The 16,616-nt window shown below is 35.2% G+C and overlaps 1 protein-coding gene across 1 annotated transcript in view; it reads left to right on the top strand.

Moving 5' to 3' along the window:
* TMEFF2 (transmembrane protein with EGF like and two follistatin like domains 2) overlaps positions 1-16,616 on the top strand; it is a 239,052-nt gene that overhangs the window by 188,188 nt on the left and 34,248 nt on the right. Inside the window, exons 6-7 of the mRNA XM_036928083.2 lie at positions 4,609-4,757; positions 5,489-5,548. Coding sequence (XP_036783978.1) covers positions 4,609-4,757; positions 5,489-5,548 — 209 coding nt within the window. The remainder of the gene's footprint in view (positions 1-4,608; positions 4,758-5,488; positions 5,549-16,616) is intronic.

Genomic DNA, 16,616 nt, shown 5'->3' with positions numbered 1-16,616 from the left:
GTGAACCTTAGTTCTTCAAGGGCCTTTTCCTTCCTTAGAGATTCCATGTGCCAAGTAGCACAGTTAAGTAAGAGTTGAAATGAACATAACACTGGTTCTCTGTCCTGCATGTTAATATCTAGACATTGACTGTTCTCCTAACTCCTTCCAACTCCATCCCACCATCCTCCCAGTAATTCATTCAACAAGCATTTAATGAAGATTTGCTAAGAGGCACTCCACTGGGTACCAGCAATTCAAAGGTAAAAAAGACATATTGCTCTTGGGAAGGCAGTAAAAAGTTTGTATCTTTATTTCTTACGTAAAGATATAACCTAGTAAACAGGTACATTAACAATGCAATACATGCATTCCTGGAGCCCACCCTCCACACACATACACAAGTTCATTCACTCAATTAAACACACAGAACCCCTGAGCTTCATAAATATGAATTTTCAAAAATTCCAGATTCTTTTAAGTTTTGAGTCAGAGACTTGGATAAGATTGTTAAAGTTTACAATTTTGTAATTTCAGTAGAATCCGTTGGAGTGCATGCTTATGTGTATATGTGTATCTGTCGAAATATGTGTTTTTATGTGAAGCCAACTTTCTATGGAATTTTATTGAGGATTAAATATTCTGAACAGCTGATGCCTTAAGTAGTCAGATTAATTTAATACACATCAAATTAGTTACTCACTGTAATACCAGGTTTTAGTCCAGAATGTCTTAAAACAAATATTCACTGATACATCCCTGTGATACAAAAAAGCCTAGATCACTTGTTTGGGGAGACAGAGACTAAGAGTCAGTGTGATTTAAATTCATAAAATCATGATAAATATTCTAAGAGTAGATACAGTCTTGTTTATTAAAGCCCTATTCATCCAAAGAATTCCTTTAATTAGTTAAAAGTAGGAATTTGGATCTGTCTTGCTTTTCATTGTACTGAACTTTATGCAGATCAGTGCAAGTTCTGGCCTCAGACTATTATATTCACAATTAGGCTCTCCCCTGTCCCAACTGTGTGACTTCCCCAAGCCTCAATTTTCTGATCTGTGAGATGGAGTTAGTAATAGTAGCTGCCTCCTAGAGGTAGAAGGTTGAAATTAGTATAGATATAAAGCGTGTAGCACAGGGATGGGCATGTTGTGAAGTAAGCTAGTAGTATGATTAGCATTATCCTCAAATTCAATTGAATATTCACTGAAGCTCAGTGAGGACATTTAATATTTACCAGGAAAATTATTTAGCCAGCCATTTCTGTTTTTACATGGCAGTATAGTGATAATTTATATTAACCTTATCCTTTAAGAACAGAAAATCATGTTACTTTATTCATTTATTTCATATATTTACCTATTGGAATGTGTAGCCATTGAAAGTTTAGGGTATGCAAGGCATTGGGTGGGGCAGGGAACAAAAAGCTAATTCAGCCGCTGCCAATAGAGGTCGATACGGACTTACATTCTCCCACTACGGTCCTCGAATCCTTCAAGTTTTCCTAACTAATCAAGTTTAACAAACTTAGACACAAAAAATACAGTGAACAATGATCATATAATCAGACATAGAAATGGTAGGTCATCAGTAAGCCGGTCACAACATTTTCTTTTCTCTGAGCCACATAGTTTTTAAACCATTTCAGCTACTCTTTGAAGCTCCCTCCATTTATCAAAGAAAGGAAAATATTCTCCACAGACTTCTAGTTTCCACTGGTCACTGGAATTCATAAGCAAAAAAAATGTTTTATACTTTTGCCTCTTTTTAATAACATATGCAAGGCCATAGAGGAGAGAGGAAAGGCAGAGATAATAATGACAGTATACAGTAGAGAAAAAGATAAATATAATTCAGGCTTTCATGAAGCTATCTCTCAGAAACACTATACCTTAATTTCACCTCAAGGAACCCAAGTCGTCCTTTTGAGATGAGAATAGAAATGCCAAATGTCTAAACTTTCTTCTTAGCCATTCCCTGAAAAGCTTTATTTGAGGCAGCGGGACTCAGGGATTTCCAGAGGGGAAAACAGGCCTTGAAAGGAGGCCCTGAGCAAGCAATGCTGAGAAAGGAAAGGGGAAAAGATGATGGCATCACAAAACTCTGCGGTACTAAGGTCAGATTAGTTGATTTGGAAAAAAAAAAAAATAGCCAATTGGAAAAGAAGGATCTTGTAAAGTATCCTAGACAAATGTTTAATTTGGTGCTGTGACTTAATTGATCTTTTTTACTGAGAAACTGAATCTAACCAATTAAATTCAACCACATTTTCTCTTTCCATCTCTCTTCTCATTTCATCATTTTGCTATGATAACAAATGATTTCTGGACTGCCGGTCATATATATGGCCATTCCTGAACCTCTACGGACTTCATTTGTAGATATTTGCAAAGCTCTTGGTGTCTTACATAATTGACTACTTAAATACACAGATAAGAGAACATACTTTTCTCTCTGTGCTAACATATAACTATTTTGGTCTTTCAAGGAGACAGGGCCTAGAGTCTAACACAACCGTCAAAACCTGAACTGGCTTGAAGGTAAACGGAAGCACCTTTCAGAAACTATAAAATGTCAGACCCCTCCTTATTTACTGCAGACAGTGAAGGAGAAAAGCCTGATCTATGTAGTCACTTCTCCAATCCACTGTGAAAAGGACCAAAAGCTCTTTGGTGGCTCCTAGGCTCAGATTTCCTGGATGCCACGAATCAACCTATGTAGCCATGTCATGGTCCCTGTAGCTGTCATCACATGGCAGCCTCACAGCTGAGGTGGCAAAACTACTCAATGACTTAAGCATTTAGAGATGGTTACCATCTGTCCAGCTATTTGTCCCTAAATAAGTGAAAGTAAAAATAACGAAGTGTTCCTAAAGCAGTTCTCTTCCCCCACCCCCCCCAAAAATTAAGTGCATTAGCACATTTTACACCAACATTTTTAACAAGATATCTAGGTAATTCTGGTACAGATGGTCTAAGGGCTACACTCTGAGAAGCACTGGTGTGTAGACAAAACCTCTCTCACTCAATGAACAAACTGATCAAGCAGTGATGCCCAGAAAGTGAGTCTGGTGCCAGGCTGACTGCTTAAGAATACAGAATCTGAGGCTCTACCTCCAGGTTTACTGGGGCCCCAAAACCTGCTTATGAATTGGCATATTTAAAAGTTTTCTGGGAAATTCTAATACACTGACTGTGGTGAGAAGAATGGGGTTATATTTTACTTTAACACATCTGTACGTGGTCCTTGTTCCACAATTTCTAGCTCTCTGATCTTACGAAATAGCATTGGTCTGGAAAATGGCTCCTGTGAAGATTACAAAAATGCATGTTAAAAACCCAGCACTTACATTACTGGTTGCTGTTGTCCCTATATTACATGCGCAGATCTAAGGAAGAGTTTCACAGCTACCCTCAGAAGCAGAATGTGTGGTTCACCACCTCAAAAAACATGTGATCTGTTTAGAAAAATGATATAAATACTAATTAAAAATGTAAAATGTTTTTATTCTAACATACTATTTGTACACACAGAATAAAACCCCACAATAGTCTGAGTAACAAAGTAGATTGTAAAATACAGAGAATTACAATAGAAGAACATAGGAAAGATCATATAAAGTTTGCTTTGAAGCGTCTAATTCTTCTAAATTAGGTGACATAATTCTCATAAATTCACCAAATTTTTATTTGTGCCATAGAAAAATATTAAAATCAAAAGTGACAGTCAACTTTTATTTGCAATTTAAAATTAGAAGTAGAAAAAGAGTAGTATGTCTCTAGGAACCAGTTCCATGGGATACGTACGCTTCAAAGGGCCCACAAAAATCCTGAACTTGCATGCAAACGGTTGTTTATATGAGTCTGAGTATTTCTGGGGTGAGTCCATACCTTTCATTTGGTTCTCAAAGGGTTTTTGGCCCTTCAGAAATGTTAAAGACCAATGAAGATTCCTGTTTAGGACATTTTATGGACATCCTCATTTATGCTGAAGAAATTTATCCCGATTGCATTCCAAATAATTTCCTTGTTTACTTTCTCATAAATGTCCTCTGAATCATTTCCTCAAGCTTTCACCATTCATACATCCTGAGGAAAGAAGTAACACAGTAAAATTTCATTTGAGGAAATTGTAAAGCAGAGTTCCATGGCTACCTCAGCCTATTCAAATTCTGCAGGCATCAGCACGGAAGTTTATATACATGTTTTAAAAGTTCTATTGGCAGAGATTAACTGGTATTATTTTCAGAGTTTTCCCTTTTTATGGTTTTATCTACTGCTCAGTCTTTAGAATTATTTTTGATTAGCTCTGTGTTTCTTTTCATCTCAGGTAGAAAAGCGAAGGAACTTCGCTGGAAGGATGCAATTCAATTTTGCTTACTTACATTTTGCCAACCTAGCACTTCTTTCACTTTGTGTTTTATTTATAATGTGGGTAACAACACTATAGATGTTACTTGTTTTTAAATTGAGGTAAAGTTGATATGTAACATTATATAGATTTCAGGTGTACATTATAATTCAAAATTTATATTCACTAAAAAGTAATCACCACCGTAAGTTTAGTTACCAGCCATCATCACACAGGTGAGCTCCTTCCTCCATTTTTATTTCCCTCTTCCTCTAGGTGTGTGTGCAACATTGACTGTTCGCAAACCAACTTTAATCCCCTCTGTGCTTCTGATGGGAAATCTTACGATAATGCATGTCAAATCAAAGAAGCATCATGTCAGAAACAGGAGAAAATTGAAGTCATGTCATTGGGTCGATGTCAAGGTAATGTTCATTTCAATGAATGTTTTTAGTCTTTGTGTAGAAATGAAAAGTGAAGATAGCTCCTTATCAGGCAGCTATTTCATTTCCAAAAGACATTTATAATGATTTATAATGAATAGAGAAGTCTACTGCAGCATTTTTGGTGATTATAGCAGTTTGAGGACCTACCAGCAATAGTCCCTCTGTTTTTATGTTCAGTGGGACTGTATGTACCTTCACAATGTGATAAACATGGAAGCCATATTCAGAAGATAGGAGACATTCTCCTTGCAGAGGGAGAAAAGAAAGTCAAAATCATTTTTAGCAAAGAATATGAGGATTTTTCAGACATCCTTGAAATTAAAAGCAAATTACACCCTTTTTAAGTACTGAATAAATAGACATATTTCAAGTACATTTTTAAAAACAGGATGTACTAGAATGTTCTGTTTTGTTTCTTCTTCAGAAACAAACATTTTCATGGTTTTTGATTTATTCTTTTATCCAACTTATGTCACTTATAATTGTGAAGCTTCCCTTTGCTCCAAACTTTAGAAAGCTAGTGTCAGTCTATTATTCCCTCTCAAGCAGAAATTGACATTGTAAATATGTCACTGTGTAGATTCCTTAGAACTATAGTTGTCAAAATTCCTTAATTTCAATGAGGATACTGTTGGAGGGATAATATAAGTTTGACATTCAATATTTAGGAAAGTTTATCAACGTTTATTGTTAATTTTCTTTAAATACAGATAACGCAACTACAACTATTAAATCCGAAGATGGGCATTATGCAAGAACAGATTATGCAGGTACATGGTATTTTCTACTACAAAACATGAGCATTTCTATAAAAGAGTCCAGGGAAATCATTGTTTACCACAGACCGTAAGTTAAATCTTGCAAGACATCTCTCTTCTACTAGTCTTCTCTTGTTTAGTTTCAACTTTCAATAGGCATAGTGAATTTTTGTTGAAGCTTCATTTTTTTTTTGCCAGAGTTAAAACACTTGTCAAAAATGTCAGTAAGATATAATTAACCTGTTTTGACAGTGCAAATGGTGGAAATGACAAAACATTTATCAAATTAATGGGCATCAGTGGAAATTAATGCAATTTTTGGCAGCATATTGTAATAAATGCAAATGTTCTTGTTTGAATTTTCATAAAAGTCAACAATAAGAAAGTTTGCTAGTCTCTAAAAAGGTAAAAAAGAAAGCTGTAAATAGTAATACGGGCTGCCTTTATTTAGATGCAAAGTTCAAAAGCATGTATAAATTTTTTAAATAGTAAGTTCCTTTAGTTTTAGATACTAAAATGTAGCTTCCAACATATGCAAAATTATAAAGCATTTTATGTAAAAATGTAAATCTTATTTAGCAATTATAATATATTATTTTGGGGAATATTTTTACCTTATATAATTTCCCTAGGGCAGGAAATAATTCCTGGGTATGCAAATAAGATTTTAACAGATTCTTAAATTTTATAAAATTTAGGATAAAAGATACTTAAAAACTGAGGTTGATAGTGATATGTAGGCTTTTTTTTTCTAATGGAGTTTTTCATTTAGCTAATAAACATCTGTAAGTAGATTTATGGCTAAAAATCAACCAAATATGCTACTTCTTACATTTCAAAATATGCACTACCATTTTCATTCCTTCTGAAATTTCATTTCCCTTAACAGTATTTCTGATGTTAGATTAAGTGCAAAATAAATATTAATGAAATTGAAAAAAAGTTAATCAAATGTTTTACTATAGATACCTCAAATCTCTCAGAATTTGGAAATAACAAAAGGTTTCTTTTTTTAATTTTCCATTTTTATCTTAATTGTTTTCAACATGTAAATAAAATTTTTCATTTTCTAGAAGCCTTGAATTATCATGGACAAAGATACATGGAAAAACATTACTTCTACTATTGTATAGCTGTTCCCAAACTGTCCAGGAGAGATATTAATAGGTGTTCCTTGAAAAGAGCAGTCCATGGTCAATAAGTTTGGAAATAGTCTAGATAAACGAATGACATTTTTTAGCCAAAACTCCTCAAAGCTCTTATGTGAATTATAAAATTTTTAAGAGATAAGCATGTTTTATTTTCACTTTTTTTACTTTTTGTTGTGGAGAATTTCTAATATATACAAAATACACAGATCTAGGCTTGATAGATTAATGCACCCGCATGCATGCACTCATCACTCACACTCAGTAACATCAACCCATGACTAACCTAGCCCCATCCCCACCCCCACCATCTTTCCCACTTTGAAAATATGTGGAAATAAATCTCAGGAATTGCATTGTTTTATTCATAAATATTTTAGCGTGCATCTCTAAAAGATCAACCTTTTTAATAAAATTGCAATATCATTATCATACCTGAAATACTAATGAATAATTCCTTATAGGATGTAGCATTTATCAAATTTATTTGATGAATAACATACATTTTGTTGTAAGTTTTGTAGTACTAGTGTTCCTCAGAATGCACTTTGAAATATGCTGAGAGACAGGAAAATATTAAAAGTCATAAAAGATAATAATGAAAAATCAAGGTCTGTTGCTAATAATAGACATTTTAAATTTTCAATGAAACCAACTTTTAATTCTATATTTTGTTATAAATACTAACTGTACCTTCACAGTAATATAAGCTATTACCTGAACTATTCAGTTTTTCTGTAGCCTAAAATACTTGTGGAGATCTTGTAAGGATCTCACTTCCATACTTATTAAGAGCTTAAAATACCTTTATACCTGTTTTGCAAACTAATGCATTTAGAAAGAATCTTCAGAAATACAACATTCTGTGAATATCTTCTCCATTGAACCACCGATCATTGGACTCATAGGACATTTAGATCTCTCCCTGAAAATTTTACTCATGAAACAAAGAACTCTTCAAGCTGATTTGTGCTAACATGCAAATATATGTGAGATTATAAAATTGTATCAATAATCATAATGGAGTTTACGCCTCTTTCAATGTTGTTCATATTGCATATTTACAGTTTGGCCATTTTCAAAGGGTTTGGGGTGTTGAATTTTTATTCCAAAAATAATTCATATTTGATCTCAAAAAAGGTAATCTCTGATCTTCAGTGTCAATGCTTTTAAAGGATATTATTTCTTATCATTTTATTGAACATGGGAAGGAAACATAATGTGTTTTTAAATACATGCAAACAAAAACCATCCAACACCAGCAGTGTTGCCCAAGGTCTTCTAGTGTGACATCAGACTTATCTAGTAAATCCCAAAGAAAAACTTTTGAGGTAAAAGTGAAGTTTAAAAATACATTTGTTAAAATCCAAATTTAAGGCAGGAATGAAGATAATGGCAATGGAAGGTTGCAATTCCTAATTAAACATTGATTGCATACTTTAAAATTTCCCTGGAATTTAATTTAAATGTCTTTATCTTCATTTATGATCTTATTAAAATACATTGTATACCCCTGTTTAGACAGTATTTAAATAATAGTCATTTCCCTCAACATTGTCAACCTTCTAGTAGCATTTACCTTTTCCTGAATTTTGAGACACAAACTTTGAAAAAGTAAAAGGAACTAAGTGGAGACTCAATATGTCATTGTCCTTTTAATTTGTTTCACATGCTCAAAATTCCCCAAGGAGGGAAAACAGGAACTGTGTGACTCACATTCCTAGAAGTTTGCTGTGTGCTCACAGCTAATTTAATGTCACAGTCATTTCCCTTGTTAGACAAACATTCTTGTACTCTCCCACCAGAGGGAAGTACTGATCTTAACACACTCACATCTTTCTTATATGTCATTAATACTTGAGGTTAAAAACCTTTAGCAACACCCTCCTTTTTCCTTTGAGCCTACCTTTCTTTTTTCCTTTGTATAAAGCTATTAATACAAGAACACATATTTCTGATTATAAAAAATGGAAATACACTTTAAAGAAAGCTTAAATCTAAAAATACATGTGCTGTGTCTTGTTTTTAATACCATTTAACAGAGAGAGACTCCAGTAAGGACCAATAAGATCTGGTTTAAAAAACAGTAATGCAAACCAAGAGAGCCACTCCTCGAACAAGCTTAATATGCAGTGACCTAGAGTGTGACTGAACTTATGCAGAGCTGTGATCCTCCCGCACATATACCTGAGGTGGACACGAGGGAACCAGAGAATTTGCCAGATCACCCCTGCCAGCATCACTTTCTGGTTGTCTGACTTGGGTCTCTATTCTGCCCTCTCTCCTTTAATGAGACCCAAAGCATTAGTCCTGAATCAAGAGCTTTGCCCCTCTGGTTCAAGGCAGGTTGACAAGAGTCCCAGTCTGATTAGCTAAACAGACCACTTCATGCGACTCTTCCTTCATCAGTCTGACGTGGGCTTAGATTTAGGTCATTCTCTTCACTTGTAGAAAGGTTCAGAGAACACAATTTCATAAAACCACAAAGCTAGGGATTTTAGGGATTTCCATAATTTCAAAATACTAATATTAAACTTTCCTTCTGGAAGCTCTAAATAACAAATGTGTTACACCTCTTGAAATTTGCCACATTTTATTTAAAAGAAAAAAATTCCCCTCATGTCATAAGGAAAAAATGAAGTCCAACTATTTTGTTTTTCTTCTTTCTGGTGTGTGTATTTTCTGATTGTATTGCTTTTCTGTCTAATCTAAAAGTCTGGTCATGCTTCAGAAAAGGTGGGTATATAGTTTTTCAGTAAAATTGTACTTAGTTTTATAAGTTAGATGTAAAAATATACACAAAAACACAAAAAGCAAAACAATCATGAAATTATATTTTGTCTTTTATCATCTAGTAAATAAATTGTGTTTTTGTTTGTGACATGCTGTAACAGTTTCCAAAAGAAATTATAGTGGCTTATAATTAAAATATACTCAATGAGATTGCTTAAAGAGAAACTGAAAACACAAAGCATATCAGTTCAGGAAAATAAATATATCAACAACATAGACTATTACAGTTACAGCAATAAGCCCTAAGCTTCCTTGCAATGAATGTAAAAAGAGAAATTCTGAATGAAACAATTCATTCAACAAATATTTACAGAGTCCCTGCCACATGCACTCCACTGTTCTGGGGGGCTTTACAAAGGTAAATACATCAACCCAAGTTTCTGCTAAAATGGAACTTAGTTTTCATTGTCTGATAAAAATAAATAATTAGTTCAGAGACAAACATAAAATGTTTCTAATGCTAAGTTCTAAAGGAAATATATAGCATAAATCTTTTTATAAGGCATCACTAAAATACATAGACTGGATAATATTTTCAACCATGATTTTTATAAAATATGCCAAGGTGCTCTTTATAAGGCTAGGGATTTTTTAAATCAATTTTTGATAAGATTCTAGAGCATAACATTATATATGTATAACTCAATGGTAGTCTTTATATGGCAGACTAAAGTAATGAGTTACACTTTTGTATTTTTGTATACTTCCAAATTGGAAAAGATAAGTATATAACACAGAATACTGCAGGAAATAGCTGTGAGGGAGAGCCTGTTGAGTTTATCTTTTTCATATGCCTAGGTTCAACAGGAACTGGATTAAGAGAACAGTCAGAAAGCCTGAGTAAAGATAAAGAATATGTTAGAATATAGTTTGCATACAGAGAAAAGAAATTTCCCCTGGTTTGATTAGCTGTTAATAAGAAACCTAAGCCCTGGGTCATCTCCCTGGTCTCCAGCCTTGGGAGGGAGCCAGGACCCCCTCCAGGAGTCTCAGTGCAGGCATGCACGAGCCCATGTGTCTTCTTGCTGCACGTTACACAGGTGTTCAGCAGTTTTTGTAACATTTAGGGAGGATTAATTTTTAGGAAATTGTCTCTTTAGAAACGTCTTCCTTATCTTTAAGCAATACTTCAGATATTAAGCTCAAGTCTGAAACATGAAAGAAAGAAATCAGAAATAAACACTTAAGCCAAATTCTATCCATTCCATTATTATTCCATCAACCCATTTTTCCACACTAAGAGGAAACTGACATCTTGAAGGGTATCTAGATAGTCTAAGTGAATTTTCATAATAACTAGTTCTCTGTAGAAGCCATTGCAATTTACAAAGGCTTTTCACATATATTGTCTCCTTCAGTCTTGACAATGGAAATGTGAGGAAGATATTATATGCATTTGACAGGTGAGAAATGGAGGTTCAGGAGATTAAGTAAAAAGTGTATGTGATAGAACTAAGGTTCAAACCATCATCACTAATTCCAGAATCTAGCAAAGTGTGAACAGCGTGGGACCAGTGGGGAGAAGTAACACTACCTAACATGTTTAGAGGCTCTGGGACTCACTCTGAACCTTGAAGTTAACCCTTCGGGAGTTCCAGACTCAAGCATGTTTCACTATGTCTACATTAGTGTGAGATGCTCCAAAGAGTTACTCCTCTCTTTGAATTTGTATCTTACAAGCATTCTATAAAGCTATATTATTTGGTTTTAAAATGTTCCTGTTCTGTTTCCTATTTCCCCACATAGACAAGAGAAACCAAGAGAACAGTGTTTGCTACCTACATTAAGAACATGTGTGTGTGACACTTTGTAGTTTTACAAAGATCCATTCATATTACCTTATTTGCTCTAATGTCAATCTAATAAAACAATTTGTTACCAGAACAAATCCTAGGAGACATAAAATGGAGGCTCAAATAAACTCAATCAAATAAGGTTGATCAGGAACTGGGCACAGTATTTTGACATTTTGACCACCCACCCATGCAAATAGGGCACTTGCTTGATATATCTACTATTTGTCTTGATTGCTTTTCCACTACACATTTATAGACATGAATACCAAGTGGTTACATATCATATTTATAACATGAATTAATTCAGTCATGTGGCAAAAAATCTGCATTTAAAATGGAAGCTTTTTCCACTTGCTCATGAACACAAGGAGTACTTCACCAGAAAGCATGCTATGTCTAGGCCAATAATTTGATCTGTAGGAAATAAATAAATAGCAGCAAATGCAGGCAGCAGCTTGTAGCACAAATATTGGTATCAACAGTGAAATAAATAAAAATGTTTGCCCAGGCTATTACAGTGCCACCAGACTAGCCTAGAATATTTAAACTCAGGAAATGAATTAAGATGTCAAGATTTTCTCAAGATTTCTATGGAAAGTGTCTCAATTCAAGTACTTTCCCCTGTGGGATTTACATTAGTGTGCTGCAAAATTCATAAAGCTTTCTGTGAACTCTAACTCACAATTTTTCCTGCTCTCTTGAACTTCTGTGCTTTCTTTGTTTTCCCCATAAAATCATGTAGCTAGTCATCTGTAATATTATGTTATGTTCACGGTTATAGATAAACACAGAAACAGTATTTGCAATACAGATGAAGGTTTTCTACTGAAGAGTTGCCTTGGGCCCTCATAGACACTCTGGAAAACTTTGTGTTTATGCCCCAGTTCGTAAATGCATCCTGCATCATTTATGTGAACTTTTTCCTATTTGAAATGCTCTTTTCTGAAACAAATTGTTCACCTTGAGGTGTTACTTATCTACCTTTTTCTTCCATAAAGGTATAGCAGCCACTTTAGTGGTTCAAGCCACTAAAAATCAGAGAAAGATGAGTTTAAAAACTAGCCATGCTTTTATTGATTATTTAACTTTGAGCCAATTTGTCAACCTTTTTGAGCCTCAGTTTCTTTTATCTGTTCAATGGAGTTAATAAGCTTACTTCCAGAGGATTGAAGTTGGAGTTAAAGGACATTATTTAAGGCATCAGTTGGCAAAAAGCTAGCTATTGTTATTATTTTCCTTTTTTATGGGAAATATAATACATTATGTGGGGTATGGTCAGTTCGTATGATATGTGTCCAGAGTTTTATACATATATTGTCATTTATAAACCCATACTATTACAAAAGGATTTTTTTATCCTATTTAAGTCATAAAACAACTTGCTGCCAAAGACTTAGGCTGACTTTTTAATTCCTCTGTAAAGAGCAATTTATAAGTCGTCAACACATGGACCTGTCTGAATTTTCACATGGCCAATTTTTCAGTTTTCCTTTAGTCACCATAATTTGATGAATAATATATTTTTGATCAATTTTAAATAATATGATCACCAGCTATTACAACATGAGATTTAAATAGAAATTAAGAAGGGGACATAACATCTAACAGAATTGAAAGATCATGTCACTTATATTTTTATCTATTTAACCTTTAAAATTAGCTATTTATACTCCAGGACATATGTGTGAGTATTTTTGTAATTTAAAAGAAATCTACATTATGGGTGACCGTAGCTATGGGGAGGTGTCAAACAAAAACAACAGGATGTGATATGTAAGAAATTGTTTCTGTTATAGAAAACATTATTTTCACTCAGAAAAGTTAATGTTCTCACATCATCAATCAATGTACACTCATGCTCACACTTTAAAGAGGCAGAGCATCAAAGTCAGAATAAATCAACAAAAACTGATCATCAAGGGAAGACAACTTAGTACAGGGCTAGAAGGAAAACCTGCTTGAGTTCTGCGATGTGTTTTTCATATACATACAACAATAGTATATTACAGCAGTATAACGGTAGTATAATTCCTTTCAGGTTTCCAGACCTGATTCCAATGTGTGTGTGTTGGGGAGGCCAGGGAAGGGGGTACCTTCCCACACACACACCACCAAGGAGTTCTTGAACACCAGCAGGAGGTCTGAGAACGCAACTCAATTCTGATGCTATCTGGCCGCACAGTGCCAGGTTCCCCAGGTTAAGGGCTCCATCCTACAAAACTGCCCTCCATCCCTCACTCTAAATGCTGGTCACAAGCCCCAGGCAGTTAACCTACACTTCTGACCTACTGGCTACAGATTGGGGGGTTCCCACAACTCCCCCTTATGTTTGATTTATTTGATACTGTGGTCACAGAATTCGAGAAAACACTTACGTTTACCAGTTTGCAAAGAATATCATAAAGGATACAAGTTAATAGCCAGATGAAGAGGTACATAGGCTAAGGTCCCAACAGAAGATCTTCTGTCCTCATGAAGCTTGGGGCCTGGCTCGGTTGCAAGGGAGGTGGTTGGGTTCCCCAAGCATAGAAGCTCTCTCTCTGACAGAGAAGGAGGATAGCAGAGAACTGAGAGCAATAAGCTTTTCTCAGGTGGTTTTGTGAGGGCTTCACTGCATAGTCATGATGGACTACATTATTGGCCATTCGCTGATTCAATCTCTTGCCCCTAGGGTCCAAAAGTCTCTCATTAACATGACAAGACACTCATTTCACCTCTAAGACTGTACTGTCTTCAGTAACTGTGGATGAAGATCAAATATACCCGGGAAATATATGTTTGGTTATATGAGTAACCAAATATGTATTTCTTATGACTCATTACAACACAAGTTAAAACATTTAGATAGTGCTCATGAGTCTGAGACAGTTCCCCACTTAATTTGCTTTTTCTCTCTCAAGTATGTTATTTCCATTTCTAGGAAAAGTACTATAAGTAAGTATGGGTAGAATGTGTAATACAGGAAGAAGAGTGGGATATATCCAAATGCACTGTATAATTCCAAGACACACTGTTTCCATAAGATTAATAAATAGAATTCAAGCACTTTCAAAAAAAAAAAAGTCCAACATATTCAGAGCACTTTGATTCCCTACTTCTGTTAATGAGTCTGGCATGCCCAGATACATGAATGCACATTATCAAGCTCATTAAAAATTCAGTTCTCACATTTTGACGATTTGAGACTGTGTATAAACATCATCAACTAAAAATACTTTAAAATATCTATGAAACTAAAATCTCTCAGAGAATTGCCATTCTAAACTCTGTCACTTGTTCCAGGGGTCCTGGCTTCTTTTTCCTGTAGTCGTTCACACTCAGACTCTTAGTTCAAACTCAACTGTAATCACGAGAAGTCTAACTTAAGAGCAAAACGCCAAGCATAACAATGTATGGACATCAGTACTAAAGCCTGAGGGAAGTGGTGGTCCAGTGACCTGAAAACAGTCATGAGGACAGAGAAGGACAGTACCCCAACCCCACCTCTTCGGACGGTAACAGGGTCACCTTGTAAGAAGACTGAAGGGCTTTGGTATTTTCAGGGAAAGCTAGTGCTTCTGTATGCAAGAAGAAATGAGAATTTCAGTGAAACATCTGAAGACAGAGGGGAATTTGCTGATGATGGAGCACAGTTCTGGTGAGCTATGGGAAGTGGTTGGAAGTTGGAAGCTAAAAGATAAGCTCAATCCAGGGCAGAGAACTAACAAGGGCAGCATGTCTTGGATACGATGATCCAGCCAAAATGGGCAACTGGGACAGGACAGGGTGAGGATTGGATATTGGATATTGGCTAAATTTATGGTAAAAGTTCTTGGATTCGTAGACTCAGAAATCTAAATTTTCAGGACACCAAGAGTAAGCTGTTGCTCAGCAGTGAACTCAGACCAACCAAGTTCAGTGTCTGTGCACTGATTGGCAATGAGAAAATTACCTAGAGGATATGATTTGGATCCTCTGACCAGTGCACTCTCAAAGTTGAATTATCTGAGAAGCCCAGTCATAGTGAGGTCATTTAGTGGGCCTGAGTAGAGTGGGTACCCTTCAGATAGTTAAAGTATCAAGCTAAGACAGCCTGACGCAAATGTCCCCACAGTAGGGATACCCCTGTCCTCAAACCAGGAGACATGTTAAGTGCCTTTGGCCAGGACTTCCTCTCCCACAGAGCTTAGACTAACACTATTTTCCCCATTACTCTCCTTTGTCTGAGTTTTCATTTCTGCATAATTCTTGTCCAGTCCATCTATTTTCCTAAATGTAGTAATCAGGGTAGAGTTGAAACCTGTTCTCCCAGAACCAGAAGCCTTTCATGCTTTTCAGGCATTTTAGCTGTCTGGAAAAGTACAGGACAATCTGGTTCTCCTTACTTCTAAATTCCTCTAAGATCTCATTCAGTTGCCCCTAGAAATGACAGTATTAGCTCAGAATATCAATATTAGCCATCATAGACTGGTAGATCCTTAATGCATTTTGAAACCTACGAAAGTTATAACACAAAAGGTAACTTTAAAAGCCATTCTTTAACATATAATCCAAGGAGGTTTAACCAATAACAAAGAAAAATGAATAAATCTTAGTAAGTTTAATATTTTTGGTATTTACTAAGATAATTCTTAGCATTTATGCTGACAGACATCCTTTATGGTGGGTGACATTGTTCTTGTTTATTTCAGAATTAATTTATTAATTATCCCACATAGAATGATGTGGAGGGTTTTACAGAGAGTTGTGAATGCATTATCAGTGTTTGATCACGTTACATAATATTCCTGTAAAATATATTCCAGACCAGTAAAAAAAAAAAAAACAAACCACTGCTTTTAACCTTTCTTTCACATTGTCTAAGGTTCAAAGCAGTGTGTGTGTCATCCATCAGAAAACCCCCTCCCAAAAGTATGTCATTAAAGTTTTTATCTAACAATGGAAATAAATGTGTTTAATTTTAAAAAATGTTTTAATAACTTTTTAAACATCACTCAGAAAATGAGGCTTAAAAACAAGCTCCATTTGTCCTCCAGAAATTAAGCATTCTAGAAAGATCATGTTATTAGTCTACAGAGTTTAAACCAACAAGCAATTAGTGCTTTGTCAGGCAGTACACATCCAAATTCACTTCTGCAGATTGACTGTTCATGTGCTGTCACAATTATTCTACAAATCTTGCACCACTGAGTTGTTGGTTTTTTTCCTATTTATTTCTCTGTTATTTAAAGAGCCCCAGGGAAGCTGAAAGTTTCTACTTGTTTGAAATAATCCCTGAGAAAATCCCACTCCGGTCCCCACATCCCTAGCCACTCACCCTCCCCCGCTCTTGGCACATATGCCTTTGCTCTTAGTTACTGGTCT

This window comes from Manis pentadactyla, chromosome 6 (assembly GCF_030020395.1).
Source record: "Manis pentadactyla isolate mManPen7 chromosome 6, mManPen7.hap1, whole genome shotgun sequence".
NCBI classification, from domain to species: Eukaryota; Metazoa; Chordata; class Mammalia; order Pholidota; family Manidae; genus Manis; species Manis pentadactyla.
Note: the sequence above shows the minus strand (reverse complement) of the source record. Positions and strands in the feature narration are given on the sequence as shown.